The sequence below is a fragment of the Malania oleifera genome, chromosome 7 (genome assembly GCF_029873635.1).
Source record: "Malania oleifera isolate guangnan ecotype guangnan chromosome 7, ASM2987363v1, whole genome shotgun sequence".
In the NCBI taxonomy this organism is placed as follows: domain Eukaryota; kingdom Viridiplantae; phylum Streptophyta; class Magnoliopsida; order Santalales; family Ximeniaceae; genus Malania; species Malania oleifera.
The window spans coordinates 41,038,606-41,064,303 of NC_080423.1; the positions used below are offsets into that span (position 1 = coordinate 41,038,606).

At 36.2% G+C, this 25,698-nt stretch overlaps 1 protein-coding gene across 40 annotated transcripts; it reads left to right on the forward strand.

Annotated features, from left to right (window-relative positions):
- Positions 1-821: 821 nt before the first annotated feature.
- LOC131159329 (uncharacterized) lies at positions 822-25,267 on the forward strand. Of its 40 annotated transcripts, none has more exons than XM_058114170.1 (12): positions 849-1,159; positions 3,804-3,939; positions 4,027-4,145; positions 10,020-10,101; positions 11,234-14,272; positions 14,369-14,449; positions 21,334-21,486; positions 21,742-21,905; positions 21,994-22,141; positions 22,298-22,420; positions 23,195-23,282; positions 24,828-25,267. In XM_058114170.1, the coding sequence occupies exons 5-12, from the start codon at positions 11,501-11,503 to the stop codon at positions 24,989-24,991; spliced, it is 3,693 nt and encodes a 1,230-aa protein (XP_057970153.1). In that variant the 5' UTR covers positions 849-1,159; positions 3,804-3,939; positions 4,027-4,145; positions 10,020-10,101; positions 11,234-11,500; the 3' UTR covers positions 24,992-25,267. The 40 variants fall into 40 exon arrangements, with proteins under 40 accessions (XP_057970145.1, XP_057970124.1, XP_057970153.1 ...); XM_058114146.1 differs by having other exon boundaries at positions 11,287-14,272; positions 21,331-21,486; positions 24,789-25,267; XM_058114153.1 differs by having other exon boundaries at positions 11,287-14,272; positions 24,789-25,267.
- Positions 25,268-25,698: the final 431 nt, after the last annotated feature.

Below are 25,698 nucleotides of genomic sequence, written 5' to 3' on the forward strand. Positions count from 1 at the left end.
AGAGAGAGAGAGAGAGAGCATGTCATTTAATTGACCGTATTTGAATCAAAGGATTAAAGATAATTTTAAGTAACAGTAGATTAGAATAATAGAATCAACCCATAAAAAATTTATCAACCAATTAAAAAATTTAAAATTCTAAAAAAAATCAAATAAGCATTCAAAGGTTTGTGAGGAGTGGTTGATTTTTTTAAAAAATTATAATATAGACTTGCTCGAATTCATATTAAAAAAATTATGGCATGAAAATTATGCCAAACAAAATCTTAATTTTACCATCTAAACAACCTCCAAAGTGAAAGACAAAAAAGAGGAAGGGGCATGACGCGTTGGAAAGATATCAACAAGTAAGAAGGAGCATCGGGAGTTCAATTCTAAGTAAATACACTCACGAAACCAACGGTACCTGTGGATGGTAAGAGTTTATTCTGTGAGCCAGCGGGGATCATGAATGGTGAGAGTTTATTCTGTGAGCCAGCGGGGACCATGAATAGTGAGAGTTCTCTATGAGTTAGTAGGGACTGTGGATGGTGATAGAGATGTGTCCCGGGAGTCGGGTTGGCCGAACATTTAACTGATGCACAAAAGCTGTATCCGCATTTTGAACTTTACCCTGATCAGTGAATTTATAGGTTTGGTATCGCACCAAGGGATCCGAATGGTTCGTTGGTGGCCGGAGTTGCTATGTAATAAAAAAAAATAAAAAATAAGAGGAAGGGGAAGATCCAAGAGGGGCATAATGGGTACATGCTTCAACTGCTCGTGTTGGTTTGGGTTACCAAGCCAATTACCAACCCAAGCACTGGGGTGGGGTCCGGGTTAAGTTATGGGTTTGGGGTGAAGGGGTTATTAAACCCAAAAAATCATCTCTCCTTCGTCCTCCGTCTCTTCTCGAACTCCTCCCTCTCCAGAACCAGAAACCCTAGAAACCTCAATTCGAGCTGGTACTCAATAAGTTCCGTTTCGCTTAAATCATAGAGAAACTAAAGAGATGGGTGAGGACGATCTTGACGACGGATAGCTGGTGAGCTTGCGATGGCTTGATGTGAGGGGTGCTTGCGAGGACGCTTGCGGCGACGAAGCTCGTTCCGCCAGAGGCCGAGAATTAGCTCCGGGTGGGCAGCTTGTTTGCCCTCTCTGTCGAACGAAGGTTCTCCGTGTACGTGGTTCTTCTTCTTTCATCTTTTTTCTTAGTGGCAGCTCTGTTTTTTTTTTTTTGTAGTTTTATTTTATGAATGGGGAGGAGGGTTAAGGATGAAGATGGTTATGGGGTTTTAGAGAGGGACTGTTGGACTTCGGATGGAGGATCTGCAACGTTCTGGAGTTAAATAGTGGATTGAGGGGGTTGCGTTTTGGATGGAGGAGAGGCTCTGATGCGAATTTGCTGTAGAATTGGAAGAGGAAGAGAAAATAAGAGGCAAAAGTGAGAAAGGGGAATGAAGCCGTGAAAGAGTTTTTTTAAGGGGGTGGAGGGGTTGTTAATGCTCTCTCAGTATTTTGCAATCAATTGTGAACTTTCCAAATTCCAATCCTTTATACAGGTCCAAGAGGCTAACATTATAGGCAAAAACATATCCTAAATAGGAAAGCATAAAAAACAAAATATGAAATAACTAAAACCAATAGAATTAAACAAATATTCAACCCTAATTATTATTGTTGCACATATTCCTAAATTAAGGCAAATTACCATGAAACCTGGGTTGATGGTTATGTTACCGCTAGTTCCAGACTCCATCATTGGGGATCCTTTTTTTTTGGGTGCAATAGGATGCCTAAAGTGATCCTGGGCTCCAAATCCTGACTGAGCCATGGTTTCAGGACAATCCAGACCAGACCCTTCTGGATCTGATCAAACTGGTTCAATTAAACTGAGCTGGTTCAATTGGGTTTTCATTGATTTCTTATCTTTCCTTTTTAGTTCGTTCTTTTTCTTTTAATTTTCTTTCTGGCCAAGATAAAAGGAAAAGCAGATTCAAAAAAAAAAAAAAAAAAAAAGAGGAAAAAGAGTAGCTGCATTAAAAAGGTTAAGTCTAATTAAAAGGGACCAACAAATGGAAGACCTAGTTGATGAGCTCTTGAGGCTATGGTGTAAAGGCTATTATCTTAGAAGCTCTAGTTGGCTCCCCAGGAAAGCGGTACCACTACTGTGCCTTTTGTTGTTGTGCATAGAGGAAGTTAGCCCAATTTTCGAGGTATTAGATTAAATTTTTTTGATTTTTATGGTGATGATATTCACGAGGAGTTTGAAGATTAGATTTATTCATTGGAAAATCATTTTAGTTGGTATGACCTGAATGACAGCTGAAAGCTGCACTTTGTTGAGTCAAGACTCAAGGGCGCTACTCCAAGTGGTGGCTCAAGTAACAACATGGCATTATGGAGCCATTTTGACATGAGATAAGATGGAGTTTATTATGTAGTACTGAATTGATCAATTTGTTCGTCCAAACTATCTACAACGTTCTCAAGAGGAGAAAAAATGGTTACAAAATTATAGTGAGTTTGATATTGGTTTTGGATGTGATAGTGGTCTATTGTAGGATGAGATTTGCGAAAAAATGGATTATGTGTTTGACTCATTGATATTTCTTACGGATGTGTCAATTTTTTGAGGATGTGTCAATTTTTTGAGGGGGCATTAGGTGAGAACTTGGATGTGAATAATCATTGTAGGGATGAGGAATTACCTACTCTTGCGGAGAAGATTAGGAGGAAGATGTTGCTCGAAAACCTTTCGATGGTGTGGGGTTGTGGATGGCTGATCTTGAAGGGAGTGAAGTTTGATTGAGTGGAGCTAAATAATAAGCAAATTAAGGTTAGTGGGAATTAGCAAGATTACAATGCTCTATCAATTATGAAGGGAAGGGCTTGAAAAGGGTTTTCATAATTAGGACTAGTTTTTTGCTCTATTTTTATTTTCTTTATGGTTTTCTTTTGTTTTCTTTTGCTACATGGTTTGGGCTGCAAATGAACCAAGCTGTTCGCAAGCTACTTGGTGCTCGATTCGATAATAGCTTGTTCGAGCTCATTCATTAAGATGAGACAAGATTAAGCTTAGATTTTGAGCTTGAATCTAAATAAGCTGAGCTTGAGCTAGACAATACTCGGTTCATTAAGCTCGCGAGCTAGCTTGTTTAATTGGCTCGCAACTTAAATTGTTTAAAAAACTCAAATAATAGAATTGTGTTAATAGGCTTAGGAGATAACTAATGAAATGAATTCATTAACTTTTTAGTATATAGGATAAAAAATAGACTTATCTATTTGCTTTTTAGGAGGCTCAATAATTTATATATTTGATTTAGAGTTTATTTTAAACTTACATGATTTTACACAAATATATTAGAAGTATTTTCTCTTTAATCATCACCACTCACATTGTTTTTTATTTTTAAAACTTTTTAATGACATAAGGTAGTAAAACACAAATTAAAATATTAATTTATATTTTACTAAGCAATCTTAGATTTAATATTAAAGTTCATTAATTATATAATCACAATTTTAATAAAATTAGTCTTGGCTTGTATAGGCTCATTTTAAGCTTGATTAATAAATGATCCAAACATGAGCAAGGTTGAGCTCAGCTCATTTGGTTAACAAGCCTAGCTTGAGCTTGGTTTTCAGGGCTTGTTTATCAATTGAGGCAAGTTTGAACATGCTAAAATTCGATTCAGCTCGACTCGGCTCGGCTCGGCTCGGCTCGATTTCAGCCCTATACATGGATCTCTTGTCCTTTCCCAGTTTGTGACTTTCTATGTTCTCTTTCTTAATATATATTTTTTAAAAACTATCAGCAGCATGTTCATCTACGACCTTTTAGTCTACGGCAGGACAATCACATGATTGTATATGACTTCACTAGCAGATATTATTACTTGGTCACCCAGGCAGATATGGATTGGAAAGAAGATTTGATTTCTTTACATTGTTGAGGTTTGATACCTGCTATTGTCTCCAAACTTGCAGCATTTTGCCTCATTTTTCATTACAGTTAGTGATGTTGTTCAGATTACAACTCAGGTGGAAGAGGATATGCAGCTGTGATTTTCCTGAAGCGTTGCTTTGGTTTGAGATGTCTCTTGTGCATGTCAAACATGTTGACCAACCATGTATGGGTGTTTTGTGAGTTCCTTTGAAGGGTTAGTATCCTATTCATATGGGTTCTAAATCTCTAACTAGGATTTGTTGCTTAAAATGCCACTACACCAGGCCAGGTCTTCGGACATGGTGCCACTTAGCATTTAACTAATGACATGGCACTTGGGGACAATGAAGATGAAAATAACACTATAACTGTCTAAGCTAATTGTTAAAGTTGAGAATGGTGTTACTAGGATGAATTTTAATTCTTCTTGTCCTACCTCTGGTATTTCGCCATATGCTGTCCTCCATTAAAAGTGATACTGACCGTGATTATAATATGCCAAACGTAGTTGCATTCTTTAATTATTGATCCTGGTTGCTGCACTAAGATGTGCTTGAAGGTTGAGCCCTATCTTCACCTTTATAAGCCCACTTTGGTCAACAATATCAATATGAAGGTGAATGATCATTGCTTGCTCACTTTCAAGATTGGATCACTGGAGGAGACTGCAGTGTGAATTCTCCCTTGCAAGATTTGTCACATCCTTTTAGGGTCCCCATGGTCGTATGACAAGGATTTCTTCAACAATGCTCTGGAAAATTCTAATTCTTTGTCCATTGATAGATGTTTTCTTGTGATATACTGATGGCAAAGTTAATGTCCACTGCCAGTGTTTTTATCATGCAGCGTGTTGACTATTAATTTGGTGTTGGTATTCTTGCTTCTATTCCCACCTTGATGGGGTCGAGTTTTTTTATTGGTGGGAGAGGTGATGTAGGACACACTGCTAGAACTTGGTCAGGAAGGTTTGAACCTATATGCAATCCTCACCAATGCAGGACTGATTGACACAAGAGAAGGATGCAGGGAATTAAGAGAAAATAATAGGAAATTAAAAGAGTATTTTAATTTGTCTCTCATGATTACACATCAAACCTTTATATAGGCTTTTTCTGAGTACTAAACAAGTAATAAATATCTAGGAATTAATATCAAATCCTAATTAATGAAACATAATATCAAATCCCTAATAGTTAGGCCAGTACGTAATTATGAAATCTTTAAATCATAAAACCCTAGATAATCTTAAAACCTATATTATGTCTATATGCCTTTGGTTGACATGAAGATCTCGCTAAGTGTGACCCCCATCACTCACCCTAGGGCAAAAAACACAATTGACTCTCTTTAATGATTACAACAAAGATAGAAACAGCAACAATAAGAAGCAGCCTTGAGTCCCATTAGGTGGGGTCGGGTACGTGAATCCTACTCCGCCAATTCACTTGATCGAGAGCAATATCCTCCACTAGCTTAATTGTTATTAAATCATTCCTCACTACTTCATTGCAGATTATTTTAGGTCCACCCCTACCCCTTTTAATACTAGAAACAACAACTAACTCCTCATCATAGTTGTGAAATCAAGATTTGAATCACGAATCGAAATCTCAAATTCATGAATCGAGAATTGAGAATCGAATCAAATCATAAGTTTCGGTTCGAAATTTGAAAAATTGATTCCTAATGACTTGCATATATGTAAAACAAGTAAAATAATAAAATACATTGAAATTTCAACAAATATGGATCATCCATGTTGATAATTGGAATGACACTTGCCCTTGAAGCAAGTTTTGTACGTCTAAATTCTACCATGATCTATTTAACTCATACATATATTGGTATAAAAGAAAAAAATAGCTATATAAGCAAGATATACCATGATCTAACCATTCCACCTCTAATCAAGTATCAAGTTAAGCTAGTTTCTGTGATAATATAACAATTGTTATGTGTCTCAAAACTAAAGCACTGAGTCTAGAGTTCAAGAATCAAGATACACTAAAAAGTAAGACAAGGACACAATGTTTTTTTAAAAATTGAAATTCATGCTTCTGGTGTTAGTTTATATGTTTAACAATAAAAAATTCATGTGCGTGCTTTCTTTAAAAAACAATAAGGATAGAAAAAAAAAAAAGAAGATAAAAACTTAAACTTGAACTTTATAATTTTTAAGGGAATGAATCAATGGAAAACAATAAAAATTTGAACTCTATGGTGTTTAATAAGAAAATTCATTTTTAATGCATGTGCTTGCTCTAATAACTAAGAAGAGAAAGTAAATAAAAATCATAAACAAAACTTACCAAAGTATAAAAATCAATGAAAATCTGATTTTAAATCCAAAGGAATGGAGAGAGCAACGTGCCAACCAAAAGCTCACCCACCTAGTTGACTTTGGTTTTCTTCTCAATACATGTTTCCTTCTCTAACTTTGGTTGTATTCTAATTTTATCTAATGGCAAAAATAAGAGGTGCAGAACGAGAGGGCCAATAGACTTCTTTCTTCCCTCTTGGTGGACAAAACTCAAGTAAATAGAAACTATAAGGCCGCCATGAAAAAAAGGAAAAAGTTTAAAAATCTTTTAAGTTGGGTTTTAAAGGAGTTGCAACCGAATGTTACGATTCATACGATTCGATTTAATTCGATTCACCAGTTGAATCGTACAATTCACTAGGTGAATCGTATGAATCGTCATTGCCTTTTGTGATTCTCCCATGCGAGTCAAATCGAGAATCATATGACTCAACAACTATGCTCCTCATTGGCACATTGCTTGGTCTACTTTTCAAATGCCGAGACCTTTATCTTGTCTTTAGTGATTAGATAATTAGTTGTTTAATCTTTTGGGATTATCTTTGAGATTATTTTAATTACTGAAACTTAGGGGTTTTTTAAATGTTAGGGTTTAGTCATAATTTTCATAATTTTCATTTTCCTATAATTAATCATGATGTAATATGGTTTGGGCGGGCTTGAAATTAATGACTCTGAATTGTGTGTTTCCTTGTCGCTCTCTTCCCTTCTTCACTTTCCCTTTCTCTTTCTTCATGGTTGATTTTCCACTCTTTTTCTCGATGTCAAAGGAATTTTTGGATCACTAAAGAAGGTTTTTCTTGTGTTCATGTCAAATGATGATTGTGAGATTGAGGATTTTGAGGACTCTTTCTGTGATGAAGGGGTTGTGATGATGAGGAAAAGCAAAGTTTAGGGGGATAAATAATGGTTGATCTTATCAATCTAGATAGGATTGATGATCTTAAGCATATGGCGTAAAAAGATTATGATGCTATTTATTGTGACTCATGATGATCTAACAGAGTATTCATTGATTCTTAGTGCAGGGAAGTTGAGCAATGAGGAAATGCAGATGACAAGATGGAGGGCTTTGGATGAGAAGTAGAAAAAGTGGAGTCAATATGATGGTTTACAGATCTAATGCATGCAAATGTGCTATGGAAATAAAAATTTTAATGCAAGCATGGAAACTTGCAAATGCTGTCCATGGTTGATTACAAAACCAAGAAAGAGAGAAGGGAGAAGACAACCTCTTTTGGCTGTTCAAACTTTGATGTGATCTCTTCTCCTTAGCTGCATTAATGCCTACCTCCCAAGACTGTATTGACATGGGGGTTGATATGAAGAAAAACCCCTTACAAGGAATGCTCGACACACAACTAGCTTGGTGGAGAAGGGGGGGGGGGGGGAGATAGGAGAGAGAGAGAAGTAGAGAAAAGAGGATGGGCATGGTGGTTAGGAAGTGCAAGCTCTTTTGACTGTTAGGCTGTGTGTGATGGCTAGCAAAGTATTTACCCCTTAACACTAGCTCATTAGTGTTTTACGATGTTATGGTTTCCCATGTTACTTGTTGGACCTTAAATGCAACTCATAACTCTCTTTTTTTTTTTCTTTTTTTTTTCCCACCTTAGTTGTACCTTACCCATAATATGTGTGTCTCCTTATGGTCATTCTAGTCTAGTACTATGCGTGATGTCAATATCTTAATTATAACTTCTCACCTTAGTGGAATTAAAAAACTTCCAAATTTTTCTTCATGAGACACTTCTACTAATCTAGGACATTCAGAGTGACATTTAGCTGTATATTCTGGTGATCTAGATTAGTCTAAATCAGTGTGCGCCTCAATGCGTTTTCAGCATAAAATGCCCTAAGGCGTAATAGGAAATGCGTAAAGCCTAAAATGCGTATGCATCAGGGGAAAAGGCGCACGCCTTAGGAAGAAAACTGTGCATTTTATGCTTCAGTTGGGAAGGCGTACGTATTTCTGGAGCATCAAAACCCCTTGACGAAGCTTCTTTCATCCCTCTTTCGACGAAACTTCCGTAGCTTTCCCACGATTCCTCTAGCTCCTTCTCCCTCTCTTACAAGTTGACTAAGCTTTTGTAGCTTTCCTCCAGCTCCTTCTCCCTCTTCGACGAGTCGACGAAGCGTTCGTAGCTTTCCTCCATCTCCTTCTCCCTCCCTGACGACTCGACGAGGCTTCCGTAGCTTTTCTCCAGCTCCTTCTCCCTCTTTGATGACTCAATGAAGCTTTCGTAGCTTTCCTCCAACTCCTTCTCCCTCTCCAACAACTCGATGGAGGTTTCTAGCTTTCCTCTAGCTCCTTCTCCCTCTTCCAAGCTTCTTGTCTCTCTCCGACAGTCGTGGATCCCTTCCAATTTGATCTGCTTTGAACTTTGGTCATTTAGTTTTATATTCTTAGAAATTAGTGGAGGATACTTTAATTTGGTTTTTCTCTTCTTTTAGTAATGTGGCTCAAGCTTATTTTTAACATGTATTGTTTGTGTTTATTATGTAAAATTGGCTTATATGATATTTAAAAATTATATATATATATATATATATATTCTCCATTAAAATTTTATCATTTTTTTTACTATATATAAATTCATTTTATTTATTAATTATTTTTAAAAAATACAGTCCCAAAATACTTACGCCTGAACGCCTGGAGGCTTACACCTTGCCTCAAGGAGGGTAAAATGCCTCGCCTTATGCCTTCGCTTTTAAAACATTGGTCTAAATGGAAAAGAACCTATTCTATTACTTACCCTTGTATTTAGGTCATTGTTTCTTGAAATGTCCCAATTAAGATCCCTACTTGATATTTGATCGTGACTTTAATAAGAGTTGTCAAGACGTTCTTTACTCTTTTATACATTATCTAGGGATTAGGATATTCTCTCTTCTCACTAACCCTACATTTGGTTCGTGAAATGTTTATTCCTAAGAACATATTAATTATAGCAAGTTAGATGCAATTAGTTAGACAAAAAAATATGTTGTTATCGTAAAGAAAATAACAAATTCAAACTTTTTATGAATCCATAACAAGAAATAGACAAGGAAAAATAAATTTTCCTAAATTTCACATTGCGAATGACAATTCCTTTCTTATTGCATGTTGAATTAAATAATAAGGAACATATGAGGAATAGCTATTACCTTCATTCCCAAAATTTGCACTATATTCCTTCTTATTTCGGAATAGCTATTCTGTGAACCAAACAAGCCATAAGAGTGAAGAAATGTTTACATTCACCTATGTTCGTGTATTAGGGTATCACATCCAACTTATGCATGTTCAGTCCTCTTGGTTAGAGAGTGAGTATATATGCACTCATCAAAACACAAAAGCTCGTGCATAAGATAACTATTATGTATGTAAGGGACTGTAGTTGTTCAAGAGGTTGGTTATAGAGCTATCCTCAATGTAGATGTCCTTAGATGTGCCCTTGTGATCATCTTAGTATCACTGCACTAGTGATCTGTGGTGGCCATCCCTCGATTGTGAGACGTAAGCTTATCATGCCTAAATGAGAATCTTATGATTAGTAGCTCTGGTTGTGGGCTTTTGCAGCTCTGGTTGTTTCACAGGGATGTTTATTTTTGGAACTTACAGCATTATTGGCTGTCTGTTATGTCTTGGTTTTACTTTTTCTTCTTTCTATTGTAAAGAGAATTTCTTATGCTTTTATAGCACATTATTTTTTCTTCATTTAAATGTCTACTTTTTCTGTATAAAAAAATTGATTAGGGAGGTTTGCTTTGGTGAAATTGCAGGGGATTGTGTGATTAAGCTTATGATTTCTATAGAGGCCTAATTAATGTTGTTTTTCTGTTCAAGAAAAAGAACTTTATAGAGGTATGCACAATCATGGTTTTAAATTTCCACGAAAGTGTCAAAATTTCCTTTTTCCACCACCCTCAAAATTGATATGATGTTCAATTTCCATTTTACATAGTTTCCACCCAAATCTCCATGAATCACTGGAAATTCATTGAAATCTTGAAATTTCAGCAAAATTTGTTGAAATTTTAACTGTATAACGGAATTTCCTTGACATTCAAATTTGAGATTCAAAATCCAAAGAAAAATATATCTCATTATTTTTTTTCTTTTTATTTTTAAATTGAACTAAAGATCATCACAAGAAGGATATGAATATCTTCCAAATTTTCATTTAAACTTAAATATTAGCTACAATATTTTATTTGATCAATTATGACTAAATTATATCTATATGTATATTGAATAATATTAAACTTATTTGTGGATTTCATTTGTATTAATTGAATATTGTTATTCTAGTACATATTTTCAACTATTGCACCTTATACACCAATGCTTGCCCTAGGCGTATTTAATTCATAATAACATTTTTGTTCTAAATCTTGCATTATTATGTTGGTTTATACTTTAAAACTTTCTAAAGTTGCATTAAAAAATCCTTGCTTTTAATGAGGCCAGTTTCCATCATTTTTCAAATTGAAATTGAAATTGACATCGACATTGAACTTTATGACCTTCTGCACAATTTGCCAGCTGTCAGTGACCTCAATTTTTTCTGTCTGATTCTACTGCGAACACTTTGTTTTTCTCCTTTCTTCTTTCTCTTCCTCCTTTTTAACTATCAATATGGTGACCCATCTAATTCTCATTCCCTCCTCTGACATCTCCATGCTCCCATTATATTAATCAAAACAAAATAAAAGGCAACTGACCAGTTCTCTGTGGGTGTGTAGTTGTAGAACTATGCCCCTTTAAATTATTTGCACTTTCAAAAGTTTTGTGAATTAGAACGCAGTTAGTAACCAGGCAAAGGAAGCCCCTCAGCATGCTTTGTATGGAATATTAAAATTGGTGGATTTAGTGGCAGCTTTCATAGACCATGCACTGACCTTGTAATTATGTATAAGATTTAGTAAATAGTTATTTAAAGAGCTTGTAGAAATCATTTTTTTATTCATTTATTTATTTATTCATTTTTATGCAGTTTTTTTTGAAGATTTTTTTTCTTGTTTTATACAATTGTTGATGGTCCTGAAGATTGCTTGGGCTGAGAGAGTTCTCATGCAGTGGGAGGGACTCAACTCAACAAATTAGTGAAGGCCTTGTTGCACTAGTTCAGGACTAAAATGTCTGGTTGTCTGCTAGCAAGGCATGTAACTTCTTGTTTGCTGCTATTATCTTGTGTGGTTATGGCGTGGCCTTGATATATATGGTCTCGCCTTGGGAACTTGTCCAAGTGATGTTACACTAAATGGAGAGAAATCTGGGAAAAGGTATGACAGAACAACAGAAAAACCATGACCAAGTTCGGTACAATACTGTTGAAACTAGAAATGAGGGACTTGGGTCTGCAAATCAAAAGTTTCTCCATGATCCATCAAATACCATTAATAGTAACATGAGGCCGCCAGATTTTAATATGCCAGTTGGAACTAGACCTGTGCTGAATTATTCCATTCAGACTGGTGAGGAATTTGCTCTTGAATTTATGCGGGAAAGGGTGAATCCTAGGCAGCACTTTGTCGCAAATGCTTCTGGTGATTCTGCTGGTGCAATTGGCTACATGGATCTGAAGGGTATCCTAGGAATTTCTCATACAGAGTCAGAAAGCAGTTCAGATATCTCTATGCTTACGTCAGTAGACAGAAACCGTGTCCAGGAGTTTGAGAGAAAGGGCACTCCTGTAAATGAAGACAAAGGCTTGTATGAGTCCGTGAGATCAGTACCACGTACTTCATCAAGAAATGATTCTAATCGAGGACCTCATTCTTATACCTCTTCAAGAGCTTCTGAAAGTTCCTCAACGAAGGTGAAATTCCTCTGCAGTTTTGGTGGTAAAGTTCTGCCTCGTCCTAGTGATGGAAAGCTTAGATATGTTGGAGGTGAAACACGTATTATTCGGTTGAGCAGGAATATATCTTGGCAGGATCTTATGCAGAAAACATCAACAATTTATAGTCAAACTTATACAATAAAATATCAGCTTCCTGGTGAAGATCTTGATGCATTGGTTTCTGTTTCATGTGATGAGGATCTACAAAACATGATGGAGGAATGCAGCGGACTGGAAGATGGTGGATCCCAGAAACTTAGGATGTTTCTTTTTTCCAATAGTGAGATGGATGACTCTCAGTTTGGTATGGGTAGCATTGAGGGTGATTCTGAGATTCAGTATGTGGTTGCTGTGAATGGAATGGACATAGGATCTAGAAAGGATTCAATTGGTTTGGCAAGTACATCAGAAAACAATTTGGATGAGTTACTCAGTCTTAATGTTGGAAGGGAGAGTAGTCAAGTTGCAGCAGAATTGGCTGGGGCTAGCATTGCACCTGTGATGGTGAATGTGCCTTCATCAACAATCCAGTCAACACAACCAGTGCTGCAAAGTTTGTCTAATTATGCACCTGCAGGTGAAAATGTAGTTCAGATGCTGCTCCATGGGAATCTGACTCGCGAGGGAGCTTTGGCTGAAGAGCAGCGATATGGTGGTTTGCATGATATTGAAACTGTGGAGGCAAACTTGAAGAGGAATAGCTCAGCACAAAAATTGAATGAATCTGAAATTCGTTCTCTGGACAAGGAATTGTCAGCAAAGGAGTCTAAAATGAAAAGAGATGCCTCGGTCCATGAAATGAAAGAACCTGAAGCCATTCGATCTTCAGAAAAAGAGTTCACTGTAACTCCACATCCAGTAGAGGTGTCATTTGCCAATTCTACAGCAGACATGGGGGCAACTTTGTTTCCTTTTAAAAATAATAAAAGGCATCAGGAACCAGTGCAGACTTCAATGCCTCCTGAAACTTTAACTGAAGGAAAAATGAATAAGTTTAACAACGATGATCATTCTCACACATCTGGCGGAGCACTTATTCCAGGATATGGTGGCTGCGAGGCTGACTTGGCTGACTTTAGCCACCTTGAACCAGCAGTGATACCTCAGCGGGTTTTTCGTTCAGAGAGAATTCCCAGGGAGCAGGCAGAACTAAACCGTTTGTCAAAATCTGATGATTCCTTTGATCCTCAGTTTTTTATAACACATGCACGCCCTGATATTTCTCAACCTATTACAGAATCAGTTGACAGATTCCATGATGGAAATGTCTCTTTGCAGACTGAGCAAGCAAAGCTGCTGAAAACAAATCCTCCTACTGTTGAAGATGGGTTGGCACCATTTGACAAGTATAAAGAATTAGCTGGAAATATTTCTGATGAAGGTTCTGAGTTGAAGTTACAGAATTCTGCCGTGAAGCACGCTGTACTTCCTCCTGTGGATGGGCATGGCGTTAGCCAGTTCAAAGAGAGTTACAATGATCTTCCTATTAATGATAAAGCAGCTGCTGCAGTAAATCATCCAATGGTAAGTAAAGGTACTTCCGGTAAGGACCAGGATGATTCTGCTTCTAGGCAACAAGAGGTTAATTGGGTTGAGATAGCTGCCAACAAGAACAGTGGTAATAACAGTAAGGGGCATGCACAGACTTTGGCTTGGACAGAGAATCCAGTCAGGGCAGCTCCTCAAGGGGAGTCCTCTGTTGGTGTTGGCACTCCTGGGCAGGGAGATATTCTTATTGATATAAATGATCGCTTTCCTCGTGATTTTCTGTCTGATATATTCTCCCAGGCAAGAATCTCTGGGGATCTCTCTGCAATTGGTCCATTGACTGGCGATGGGACTGGATTGAGTTTGAATATGGAGAATCATGAGCCGAAGCATTGGTCTTTTTTCCAAAAGTTGGCCCAGGATATTAGAAAAGATGTTTCCCTTATAGACCAGGATCCTGCTGGCTTCTCATCTCCGCTTGCTAATATTGAAGAAGAGGCTCCTCTATACAGTTTTACACCTTTAAAAACTGATGGTCATATGGATTCCCATATAAATTTTGATGAGAACATTCACCGAGAGACCTCCACTAATGTTCAACCTAACACCATGGATTTGCATTCAGATTCACAAATCAATGGCAATGAAAGTGTGCAGTTCAATGTTACAGTGAAAGCAAGAGCACCAGAATCGGAGTATGAGGTAACTTTGTTTAATGTCTTTTTTTGGGGGTTAATTTTGAACTCTTGACCAGTTAGTTACCCATGGCCAGATTCTAACTATGCTTATCACTTCTAGGAAGGGAACCTAATGATACAAAATCCTGGTGCACCTCTTGTGGATCTTTCCCTGGGAGATTTTGACATTAGCACCTTGCAGGTATGGTGTCTATAGTTTGTTGGCTCTATAGATGTGCAATATGGCTGTGGATAAACTCTTTGTTTTGCACACTTGGAATAGTTCATGCAAGTTTTATATTTTCTAACAAATATTAATTCTATAATTGGTGATGGTTAAAATGCTCTCTGGATTAGCTTCTTTGGAGTTCTTTTGTTGCTTTTAGAAGCTAAAAAGCTGGTAGAAGTTATGTTTGGTAACAATTTATAAAGCTATTTCAGAAAATTACTCTTATTTCAACTAGTTTTTAATAATTTTCTGGACTTTGATGTTTCAAAAATGACATTAACCTCTCCTGACTCCTCAAGTTTGCTGTTGCTGAATTTCATACTTTATCAGTTACTGCCTGCTAAGAATGGTGATAGAAAGTAGTGATACCAACAAGAAAACAATTTAAAAGGATATTTTTATTAATTTTTTTTGTTTCTGCAATTAAAGAATAAGCTCCCAAATTCTAGGTAAATATTCTTTTGAGTTTACAATTAAAAATTATAATTTTAGTGATGACATCCTTTTCATCTGCAGATTCTGGCAATTAAGAAATGAGGAGAGGCAAGTGAGAGAATTCGCAAACTGCATGAGAGTGTGATGACATTAATATGGGAAGGCTGTTGCAGCTTTTCTAAGTTAGTTTACAAAATCAAAAGATCAGAAAAGGCAAATAGTTTACTTGACTTCTAAGAAAATAAAAAAGTTTGCGTCTCGATCATACACCTTCTCGTCCATTATCACTACTAATGCATATGAATAAGAATTCCTTCTAGTTACAACTTCATTAATAATGACATCACCATCATCTTGATCTTCAACATAACCAATGCAACTGCAACAACCAGCACAGATGCACTGATATAGGTGTGCACACACAATTATATGCATCATCTCTGTCTCAAGCTCACGCTGCCCAATAACCTTAAATGTGGTTGTCACGCCATTAAGGGATCTGTTACTGTCAATCACCGTTTGTGCCATATTTCATCATCTCCACTGTAGCCAATCGTTACCATGTTTTCATTGTTGCTGCTGGAATCACGATTGCACAACACCACCACCATAAGTGCTGCAGCCATGGCTGGTATTGCAGTCACCTTTGGTACTGCCACCACTAGCATTATAGCATTGTTAACACTATTCCCAGAACTTTCCGTTTTACCTTAAAGTTATGTAGACAATCTATCCTACCTGCTTTGGTTTGCTTGAAAATTATTGTTGTTATTACTATTATAATATTAATAATAATTAAAGAACTGCTTCTTATGCTTCTGTATAATGGGTCTGCTTAGTTGTGGAAAATGGTTTTCTTTTTCCATTTTCCATTTTCTATTTTCCATTTTCCATTTTCGGTTTTCCAAATAATTACGAAAATGCCACCTTGCTTTCTAATCTTATAAAAGTTGTAGGAGAAAGCTGGAAAGCATCTTTTTATTGTTTGCCAATTTCTCCATATAATATTGAAAATTTGTAAAACAAGGTGGCATTTTTGCATTTTTTTGAATGACTGTTAATGGAAAAATGAAAACTATTTCCCACAACTAAACAGGCCCACTGCTTTTGCCCCCTCTTTTTTCTTTTTTATTAAAAGCTTAATGATTGTTGATAAATTTTCCCATTCGATTTTCCCATAATTTTTATCTTCTCAGCACATCATGCTGAGCTGATTTTTGGAGGTCCAATCCTTATTAATTATAATTTAATGACTTTTATTGATTTTTAGAAGTTGGACCTCATCTCCTTAGTTAAACAAATGTACAGTTGGCTATAGGCAACATCAATGTTTTAAAAGGCAAAGGCGTAAGGCGAGGTGTTTTACCCTCCGCGAGGTGAGGCGTAAGCCTTAAGGCATAAGCATTTTGGGACTGTATTTTTTATATAATTAATAAATAAAATTAATTTATATATAGTAAAAAAATAAGAAAAAAATTAGAATAATGGAGAAAAAAATATAATTTTAAAATATCATATAGGCCAAAACATTACAAATGGTTCCCATTAATTTTTAAATTTAAAAATTAAAAAGCTTAGGTGCATTTTAAAACATGAATTTTGGAATCTGGGACACAATAGCTCCCAGCTCTGTTCAACAGCTTTGATTTCCCTTTGAGCACTCGTGTCCCTCTGGCTGTCCTCTACTCTAGTCGAGAGAGGAGAAGAAGCTTCGTCGAGGGAGGAGGAAGAAGCTTCGTTGAGAGAGGAATCGTCACTGGAGAAATCGTTGGAGGAATCGTTGAGAGAGGAGAAGACTGGAGGCTTCGTTGAGAGATCTGAAGCTTCGAAGAGGAATCGTCGAGAGAGGATAAGACTAGAGGCTTCGTCGAGAGAGTAGAAGCTATAGTCGAAGAGAAGACTCGCTGGAGGATACTTTGAGGCTTCGTCAAGAGAGCATAAGTTTCGTTGAGAGAAGAAGCTTCGTCGAAGAGAGGGAGGAAAGGGTTTTAGACTTTTTTAATTTATGTTTTAAATCAAGAAGCCCAAAAGCGAAGTGTATGCCTTTACATTTGAGGCGTAAAAGGCGAGCATTTCAACCTGAGGCATACGCCTTTCTGGAGTTGTGCATTTCCACTCACGCCTTAGGGCATTTTAGGCCCAAATCGCCTTGAGGCGCGCCTCAATAACACCTTTTAAAACACTGGGCAACATTGATAATTGAGCTATAGGGGATTGCTTGAGTGAATGAGTTTAGGGGCCCAAACAGCCGAAAGACCAGCCTTACATATGTGAGGAACCTTTATTTTTTCCCCTTCTTTTCTTGGCGTAGCATTTCGGTTTGTGAAATTTTCATCGACTTCCCTTGAGGTTAGGCAACATTATAGGAGCTTGCTTTTAGGTTTTGAAAAATTAGAATTACTTTGCCTGCAAAGTGACAATTAACATTGTTTTAACTGCGCAAGGAGTTTGGCAATTTGAATAATGCAATTTGGTTTCTCTTTTTCTTTTTGCCCTCTTATTTTTCTTCTAAAAGGTCTTAGCATTGGAAGGAAGATGGATTCCATGGAAATCACCCACCTCCTTTTTGCAGATGACACTATCATTTTTTGTGAGAATGATCCGGACAAGTACTTAATCTTAGATGCATCCTCCTTGGCTTCGAAGTGGTTTCAGGTTGAAAAGTAAATATTTGCAAAAGTGAAATCATTCCATTGGGGAATGCCGATCATGATCCTTTACTTGCAGGTATCCTTGGTTGTAAACATGGTGCCTTTCCCATAAACTATCTTGGCCTCCCTTTGGGAGCAAAGTTTAAGGACAAGGGTATTTGAGACCCCATTGTTGACAGGTTCGAAAAGAAACTCGCTGCTTGAAAAGGAACTTCTTGTCATAAGGTGGCAAATTCACTCTCATTAAAAGTTCTCTGTACAATCTGTCGGTTTACTTATGTCTCTTTTCCCTATCCCTAGTGCAGTGGCCAAGGGATTAGAGGGCATCCAAAGAAAATTCCTTTGCAGGAACATGGGTGAGGTTTTCAGATATCATCTTGTTAAATGGGGAGTGGTTAGAAAACCTTTACAAAAGGGTGGCCTTGGCCTCAGATCCCTTATTATCTTTAATAAATACCTTTTAGGGAAATGTCTTTGGAGATTCATGACAGAGAAAAATCACCTCTGGAGGGATGTCATTGCTGTCAAGTATGGTCTCTATCATAATGGTTGGACCCAATGTTTTATAATGCAAAGGCGTCAGGTGAGGCATTTTACCATTGGCGAGGCGAGGCACGGCATAAGCCTTTTGGGACTATATTTTTAAAAAATAATCAATAAAAAATTAAAATTATATATAATTTAAAAATGAGAAAAAATTTAGAATAATGGAGAAAAAAATAAAAACATAATTCGTAAGTATCATATAGGCCGATTTTTGCTCACAAACTCAAATAATGCATGTCAAAAGATAAGCATGAGCCATAACATCACAAAATGGACACTCTTTTCGTGCTTTAAAGTTTAAACTCTTAAATAAACATAAAAGAAGTGAAAAAGCCAAATTAAAGCACCGCAATGTCTCATCATCCAAGATTCTAAGAATCTAAATCTAAATTAACAAAGTTCAAAGGGAGCTATCTAGGTCTTCATCAAAGTCCTTATCTTCATCAAACTCATCTATAGTAGGAGTTCTACTAATAAATCCCTCATCTCCCACTTCAACATCATTGTCTTCCTTAATTGTCACCATTTTTGGCCTCTTGCCTTTGTCTTGAGTGCCTAGATATTCAATGAAGCTACATGTTAGGACTTAGGAGAAATGGAAAATTATAAAATGATAATTCAGTTGATTCAAAAATGACTTCAAATGCACGGTACTAAAGTTCTCACAGTAATCACTAGTCTTCCTTCTACTAGGAATTAAGGGATATGAGCTATCACAAGCTTGTGTTGCTTCAGCATTATCTCCTTCAAATGCTACCACCGGAAAAACTCCAATAGCATCTACTTTGAAGATATTTTCATCATCAAACCAAGAAGTATATTTTGGAAGGGCAGGTTCTTCCTTCACGGTGATCCACTCATCATATGAATCTACTTCCTCCACCAATATTGAATCATAATTTTGTCTTGTTCTTATAGCTTTCTCCCTCAATTGGGTGTTTTACTTCACATAAACTAGAGCATTCAATCTTTGTGCTCTAATCTATTCCCTTTTTTTTTTTCTTATGAATCTACAATTAAGTTTAAGCCATTTAAATTTCTAGATGTTAGAAGATAATTGCATATGAGTGAAATGAGAAAACGTGGCATTTGTAAGAACTAAGAACCTGCTCAAATATGCTCCAATTCCTCTCACATCCACTAGCACTACAAGTGAGACTAAAAACACAAATAGCAAACTTTGTCAACTTTGGGGGTTTTGTCCCAAAACGTGTCCACCAATCGGCTACAAAAGAAGAAATGGATACTTTTAAGTCATAAGAAGAAATTTAGCTCCCTTGGACTGTTGTCATTAGAAAATCCCCACGATAAATCAGTGGTAGGGTGTCCATTAAAAAATCTAGTATTTTATACTCTTAATTTTGACCTATTGAACCAAACCTGCCAGTCGGTATTTGTGTGTAGAAAACTCATAATTGTTTGGTGGATGAAGAAGAGATAAAAAGAATTTTAAATGGAAAGTATAAAATTAGATGTCTTTCCATGTAAGGAAATTTGGAATGAGGGAGTAAAAAGATAAGAGAAAGACAAAAGGAGAGAAAAAATGACATCAAATGGCCATAAGGTATAAATGTCCGCTTTTTTGCTTAGTCAATCTATTTCAGAGGTCATAATTCACAGTCCACTGATGGAGTGGAAACGAATGTTTCCAACTTCAGGGTCTTCAACCTCCATGGAGGTCCTTGTAATATCACCAACCCTCATAAAAAGAAAAATAAACTGGGGTTTGGGAGAGGCAATTAAGGGGCGGTTTACCCCGCCCCATTTTTTTTCTTTATCAGTTTTTTTTATTTGTTTGTTTGTTTTGTTTGGTTTTTTTTGTAGTTTAAGCAGAACGGCATTTGATGTTTGTGAGAATATTCTTAAATGCATATAACTTCGTTTGTTTGAACCAAATTTGACCCGCTTGAATTAACTCATATCTGATCTGCACATTAAACTAGTTGGGTATGGATTATAATTTGCTCATTGGATTATCTGTCTTATTCGCCACATTATTTGAACCAATCTGCTTTGCTGGGTTTGGACACTATAATTGGCAAATTAAAGCACTACCATTGATTAAAGGGACTTCTTCCACAATGTTTATAGTTTTCGAGAAAAATTCATTAGTTATTTTGTTCAAGAATTAGTTTTAGAATAGTTATGCTTTTCATATTTAAATTTAAATGGAAAATTGCATTTTGACTTGTGGGTTTTTGTTCATTTTTGAGAACTATGTTTGAATAATAGTTATGTTTGCTATTTAGATTAGATTATTAGTTATTTTATTTTTATGATTATAGTTTCAAAAAATTATATTTTCTATTTGAATTCTTACGAGGTTTGCTTGTATGAATGCACAATTATGAGATTATTAAATAATTAGTAATGTTTTTAATTTTGTGATTGGCTATTAAATGTTTTACGATTTATCAAATTATAAATTTAGACACAATTTCAATTATTGTCACAAAATAAATTAATGATTGAATAGAAAAAATGTTATTCTTAGGAATGATGGATTATCTGCTATCTGCCGTAGATTATCTGATCGGAATCGCTACTTAGTCAAATATGGGTTTCATCATTCAATTAACGGCTAATCTGCCGCTGATTGCCAGGTCTACCTGCATGCTGGAGTACACCTGCTTTCTTGAAAATACAAATATTTTTGATAAAAATTCTGAAAAATACATTATTACTGTTTAGTACAGTTCTGACATCGGCTATGCAATTTCTAATCAACATTTTGAGGCTTGTTTGATGAGTTCAAGTCAAGGGTGCCATTTGACCAGGTGCCTGTGATCAAAACTTTTGGTTGATTGGGGACATTTGGTTTGGTGCTGGATCACTGTGATATTAAGAGTGAAATTAAATATTGCCTTGAAAATTATTATGTAGAGTGTCCAGCATGGACCCTTTTTTTTTTTTGTGTGTGTTTGTGCTGCTGAAAATCTGAAGATTTATTCTGTTAGATGGTATATGAAGTGGTTCTTGTCAATTCAAATTTCAAAAACCCTTTTCTCAAGGGAGGGAAAAATATCAACACAGAAAAAGGAACCCAATGAAAAAGTAGACAGAAAAATATCATTTAAGATATATTGAAGCTCAAGGCTTTTCTAACTCATGCATGAGTGCTTGAATTATTTGATAGAATAGTTTGTCATGGTACTGGCTATAAATTGTTTGCCTTTGGTGAATTTAGTGTTTCATTGGTCGATTTTGTCTTCCATACCGTAGCAGATCATTAAGAATGAAGATCTTGAAGAGCTGAAGGAGCTTGGTTCTGGCACATTTGGCACTGTCTATCATGGGAAATGGAGGGGAACTGATGTTGCCATTAAGCGGATAAAGAATAGCTGTTTCACGGGCCGTTCATCTGAGCAGGAGAGATTGGTAAGCTTGCTTTTAATTTTGAGTGATTTAAGGAAGAGTACTCCTGTGAACATGTGTAAAGTTGTGTTTTGGTGGCAAGATGATTAACATATACAGAGTAAAAGATGGGAAGGACTATGTTAACTGTAGATAGCTGGAATGAAGCAGTGTGCACAAGTTAATTTACAATTCTTTCTTCATTGTTTTACACTTATCAAGGAAGTTCGATAAATTTCCCTAATTCCTTATTGGATAACCTGCAATCATACTTTACAGACAGTGGAGTTCTGGCGCGAAGCTGAAATACTCTCAAAACTTCACCACCCCAATGTGGTAGCATTTTATGGTGTAGTGCAGGATGGACCAGGGGGAACACTAGCCACAGTGACAGAATTCATGGTGAATGGTTCTCTTAGGCGTGTTTTGCTTTGTAAAGATAGGTAATATTTTTAGTTGCATTTCTCTTTGAGCTGTTTGACAGCCCTCTTTTCTATTCTTCTTCCACTTGCATGATTTGCGAATGTCCAGGCACCTTGATCGTCGCAAGCGGCTCATAATTGCAATGGATGCAGCTTTTGGAATGGAATATTTGCATTCTAAGAATATTGTGCATTTCGATTTAAAATGTGACAATTTGCTTGTGAACTTGAAGGATCCTTTGCGGCCCATTTGCAAGGTGACTGTAATGGTGTTAGATTTAGCAGTGCCTGTATTCCTGTCGTTAGTATGGTTATAATGTTGAGTACTGTAATGTCTATCTTAATATCTAGTGACATGATGTGTTACATCATATTGGATCAGGGAGGAATAAAAGAATTCTGTTTTTGTGCAGGTTGGTGATTTTGGTTTATCAAAAATCAAAAGAAACACTTTAGTTACTGGTGGTGTAAGGGGAACCCTCCCATGGATGGCTCCAGAGCTATTGAATGGTAGCAGTAGCAAGGTTTCTGAAAAGGTAGGTTGGGGCGTATGCTATTTATTTTTATACTTACGAGAAAAAAATATGATGTTAGTGTGAAAAAAGTGGTTGTTTCTCATATGATTTAGGAAAATGCGCTTGACAGTAGCAGATCTGCAGAGCTGAGTGGGGGCAGATTGTCCCCACAGAGATTCTAAAGATAAAAAGTTGTTGGAATATTAAGGAACTGCCCCCACTGAAAATAATATTTGCTCATTCTCTTAAAAACTACGAACATGAAAGATCTAGTTTTTGAGAGAACTAAACAAGATAGAGAAAATTAATCAAGTGTAATAACATGCTAAGAAGTGCTTCTTTTGTTTTGTTTTGTTTTGTTTTTTGTTTTTTTTAGGTAAATGAATGTTATTTGAAATAACCGTTACTAGCGTTAAATGTGAGTGCATGTGCATTTTAAATACTTTGAAAAATATAAAATATATTTATTTGCCCCCACTGTAAAAGTTTCCTTGGTTAGCCATGTTTCTCTTTTGTTCGTAAATGAATGTCATGTTAGGTTTTAGAATTCATTTTAATCTATTTCTATGATCCTACTTCTCACATTGTCCTGATCCCTCCATTTCTCTTGGTGAGGCTTTAGTGCAGATAAATTTCTCACTGAAGATGGATTATATCACAGAAGTTTCTTTATCTTTCACCCACAGCTTATTGAAATGAGACTATGGCTATATGGATTTTTTTCCTATTTATTTATCCGTGTTTCCATCTCTTCACTCGTGCAAGTATTGCTTTCCTGCTTTTGTTGATTTGCAGGTTGATGTGTTCTCCTTTGGTATTGTCTTATGGGAGATTCTCACTGGTGAGGAGCCTTATGCTAATATGCATTATGGAGCAATCATAGGTGTGTTCATAATTTCTCTCCCCACAATATTTGCATATATATGTTTTACTGAAAATTAGTTGTGCCATGACGATTTTTCATTTCATGGTTAAGAGTGGTTAGGCTTGTCTAAACGCTCTTACGAAAGCATAGGATAGGATATAGGCTAGAGGGGGCTCCTTAAGCTCATGCACATGGGCTAGAGCTGACTGCCTTCTGCACTGGCAAGCGCAGGCTACAGCATCTTGTAAGCCTGAAATTCCAAAAGAAAGAAAAAATTTCATGTCATCCTTTTTCCGTCCCTATAGATGCCAGACCAAATATGGGATAGGATAATTACCACAGCAAATTCAGCCCAATTACTGAGTCCAGTCCTTAGCCTGCAGAACAAGTGCACATGAGATATGTAGCTTTGGGTTACAATTAATTGCTTGTCCCAGCGTAACTTTTGGATGTTCTATAAAATTTTTTTTTTTCTTCTTTTGTTTTAACATATTGAAGAACATGTGAGAAACTAGCACCTTTCTAGGATAGATGCTTTGGACCATCTGATGGTGCTGTTATTGTGAACAGAAACTTAACACTGGCAGTGTCACTGGGAAAACTTGTTATCTTTCTGTCTTCACTAGTGGCTCACTACATGTCAACTGCTACATTTTCTTTCTGGAATTTTTTATCACTTGAGACCATGGTCTTAAATTTCCACAAAATTGTCAAAATTTCCATTGAAATTTCCATTTTCGATCACACTCAGCTCAAAATCAAAATTGTAGTTGATTTCCATCTTACATATTGCCATTGAAATTTCAACCAATCATCGGAAATTTATCAAAATCTCAAAATTTTTAGTGAAAAATGTCGAAATTTTAACTATAGAATAAAATTTTCTTGGAATTCAAATGTGAGATTTTTGACGCAAAATGAAATTTCTCCCTTAATTTATCTTTTTTCTTTTTGATAGAAACAAAAGATCATTACAAGTGCATTTGAAATTACATGAAAATTTGAACTTACAATGACATTTTATTTAACCATTCATGTCTAAATTATCTTTATTTGTATAATAAATTATATTTAATTGATATTTGAAATTCATTTATATTAATCAGATGTGTTCAATACACATTATATTACAAATATGTTTAATACACATTGTATTACAGCCATTGCACCTCATACACAACATAGATGTATTTAATTTGTAATATATTAGTACTGAACTTACGTTATTATGTATATTAACCATTGTAATAGTTTCATAAAGAGAATTCCATGCTTTCCTACTAAATATCCATCATTTTTTCAAATCGAAATTCTGTACTTTTGGAGCTTCGAATTTTTAGTCAAAATCAAAATTTAAGACCTTGTTTGAGACACCAGTTCTTTTGGTTCACTTTTTTCTAATCAAAATCCGTCGGTGGAGGCCTCTTTGTGTTAATCACATCAATGCCTATGCTGTCCCATCCTCAATAATTTCAATATTGTTATATGATTCTTTCTTCAAAAATTAATCTCCCTTGCATGCAGGAGGCATTGTAAATAACACATTGAGGCCACCTGTGCCAGGCTTCTGCGACCCTGAATGGAGATTGTTAATGGAGCAATGTTGGGCCCCTGATCCCGTGGCTCGACCTTCATTTACAGAAATTGCTAGACGCTTGCGTGTGATGTCTGCAGCTAGCCAATCTAAGCCACCGGGCTATCAGGCACAAAACCAGGTATCAAAGTAATTGTGCTTGATGCCTCCTGTCTACCCCCCCTCCCCTTTTTTTTTTTTCATTAAGAAAAAAAAAAATATAAATTCCTATCATACATTGTGTTGAGAGGAAAGCAGTCCTTTGTTTGCACTGTAAATTTTAGAGTGTATTGTATGCGTGGGGAGAATGGGCTCCCATCGAGTGTGCGAGATAATAGGTGGTTTTCAAAATTACCACCGGACTCTGTTTTGTGCAAATTTGAAGAAATTATAGTTATATAATTATATGTAAAGCTATTATTTGTACCAATAGTAAATAGTAACATGAGTTTTTTTTCATTTGTCTCGATGGATAGTTTCTGGTTGGTTGGTTGCCCGTTCCCATATCATGCGGAGCCTAATTTTTCAGTGTGGTTTGGGCAAAAGAAAATAGTTGATCGCCATGAATATTGGACCCCTGAGGGCTTCAACCTTCGCGTAGCATGCTAAAAACAAGAAGTTTGGTTCTAAATCTCTAGGGAGGATAATTGGGAACGAACATTAACGTAGGCAACAAGATGAAGTGGCCTGAGCATGAAATGAAATTACGTGAGCCCATCCTACAAAATTACCAAACAGATCTTCACATGGGATGATTCCGATGGCAAGGATGCTTTTGGAAAGCCACTTGCCTCTTCAACGAAATCACCAGCATCATTAAAGGTTATAATGCTTTAGCAAACCAGAAGGTTTTGATTTACA